General features: G+C 28.9%; 1 protein-coding gene across 1 annotated transcript; it reads left to right on the forward strand.

Annotated features, from left to right (window-relative positions):
* Nucleotides 1-204: 204 nt before the first annotated feature.
* Nucleotides 205-1,372, forward strand: LOC106753540 (kirola). Its single transcript, XM_014635357.1, has 2 exons — nucleotides 205-423; nucleotides 911-1,372. Exons 1-2 carry the CDS (start codon nucleotides 237-239, stop codon nucleotides 1,177-1,179), a joined length of 456 nt encoding a protein of 151 aa, XP_014490843.1. The 5' UTR covers nucleotides 205-236; the 3' UTR covers nucleotides 1,180-1,372.
* Nucleotides 1,373-1,968: the final 596 nt, after the last annotated feature.

The raw sequence follows: 1,968 nt of genomic DNA on the forward strand, positions 1-1,968 counted from the left end.
ATATATATATATATATATATATATATATATATATATATATTTGGATTTTGTGATTAGGTATTTTCTTTTCTGTAGGGTATAGAAATGGACCCCAAGGTTTAATTAATTAGGTAATTGTGATGGGTAGTTAAATTATTTTCCTATATTATATAAGTAGAATATGGTGGTGATATTCTTCACCATCTCCCACCCTTCTTTGTTTGTTTCATATAGTTCTTGCTTCTTTCTTTATCATCATGACACTTGCTGGTAAAATCAGCACTGAAATTGGGGTTCATGCAACTGCTGCAAAGTGGTTTAACCTCTACACAACGAAACTGTATCATGTTCAAAACCTTTCTGATAGAATCCATGGTGTCAAGCTGCATCATGGTCATGACTGGCATCGCAATGAGTCCATCAAACACTGGACTTATACCATAGGTAATTCAACTTCTCATTATATTAACCTGCAAATCAAAATTCACATCTGTTTTAAGATTTTATGTTAGAAAGAGATTCACATCAGTATTGTATATCTTTCTGATAAATTCCTAAAAGGATTTTTATTAATGAATTTATATGTTTTCTTTTATATATATATATTTTTCAACTTGGTTTTTTAGTCAATGTGAAATTTATATTCAAACTTAAATTTTTCACCTGTCCATATTATTACAAATTAAAATTAACGATTGTGGTTAAAGAACTAGTGAGAAATTATTTATGAAGACTTGCCTGATTAGTTCAATTCTGGGTTTGGAGTTATAACACTTGTTTTAAGGTTCATAAAGAGGAGCAAATCAAACAATTTGAAGCACAGAGATGAAGATTAAAATTGAAGAAAGTAAACTATAAATTCTTTTATTTTATCTTTATGATTCTGACACAATGTTTATGTTAATGGTTTTGACTGTTTGAGAAAGAACAGAAGGTAAGGTTATAACATGCCATGAGAGCGTTGAGTCAGTTGATGAAGCAAACAAAAGAATCACATACAAGCTCTTCAATGGAGACATAGATCACCAGTTTAAGATCTTTAAGCTCATATTTCAAGCTATTGAGGGTGATGGTAATGCTGTTATCAAATGGACCATTGAATATGAGAGGGTTGATGAAGAAGTTGATCCTCCATTTGGCTACATAGAGTGCTTGCACAAATGCACAAGAGATATTGATGATAATCTTCTCAAGGAATAATAGCTTCAAAAGTTTGTAATATATAGCCCTAGGGTAAGTGCTTATGAGTATAATAAATAATGGGTTTGACATTGCCCTAGGGTAAGACCTTATCTGTATAGTAATAATAATATATATGATTGTGATATGTTTGATAAGATCGATGCTTATGAAGTTCCTTTGTTTGGATGAAATAAATTTGGGTCTGCTTTCAGTGTTCATGCCTTTTTGATTTGGTTCATTCGAAATTCTTATGATTTCCTGATTTATTTGTCAATAAATGTTGCATTCTTCTTTACAAAAGATACTCACAACCTTTTTCTTTTCTTTTTAATATGATTCAAGGTATACCTACTCAATAAATAAACTTACCTTGATTCTTCAAAATCAATTTGTATGTATATGTAGTTTGATTTTTGTCGACATACTAATTTCATCAATTAAAATAAGATGAAATTGTTTAATTTAATTTTTTAGACTAGTTAGATAATAAATATATAATCAGCCTAATGTTTACTATTTCAACATTTTTTACTTGAGTTATTTAATGAAAACGTATGATAACAAAATTGTAAATTTGTAATTAATTATTAAAATAATGCATAAAAATATATACCATAATAACTTTAATAACTAATACAACATTTTAGTGAATAATAAATATTGTTTTTGTTTTTCAAATGCTTTCTTCTCATCTTCAACCTTCAGTTACAACATAACACACTAGTGCAACGAACAAAAACGACAACAATTATTTTTGACAATACGCTCCGATTTTTGAACCGAGGCCTATACTGACGAGGTAAAAAG

This window comes from Vigna radiata, unplaced genomic scaffold (genome assembly GCF_000741045.1).
Source record: "Vigna radiata var. radiata cultivar VC1973A unplaced genomic scaffold, Vradiata_ver6 scaffold_137, whole genome shotgun sequence".
In the NCBI taxonomy this organism is placed as follows: domain Eukaryota; kingdom Viridiplantae; phylum Streptophyta; class Magnoliopsida; order Fabales; family Fabaceae; genus Vigna; species Vigna radiata.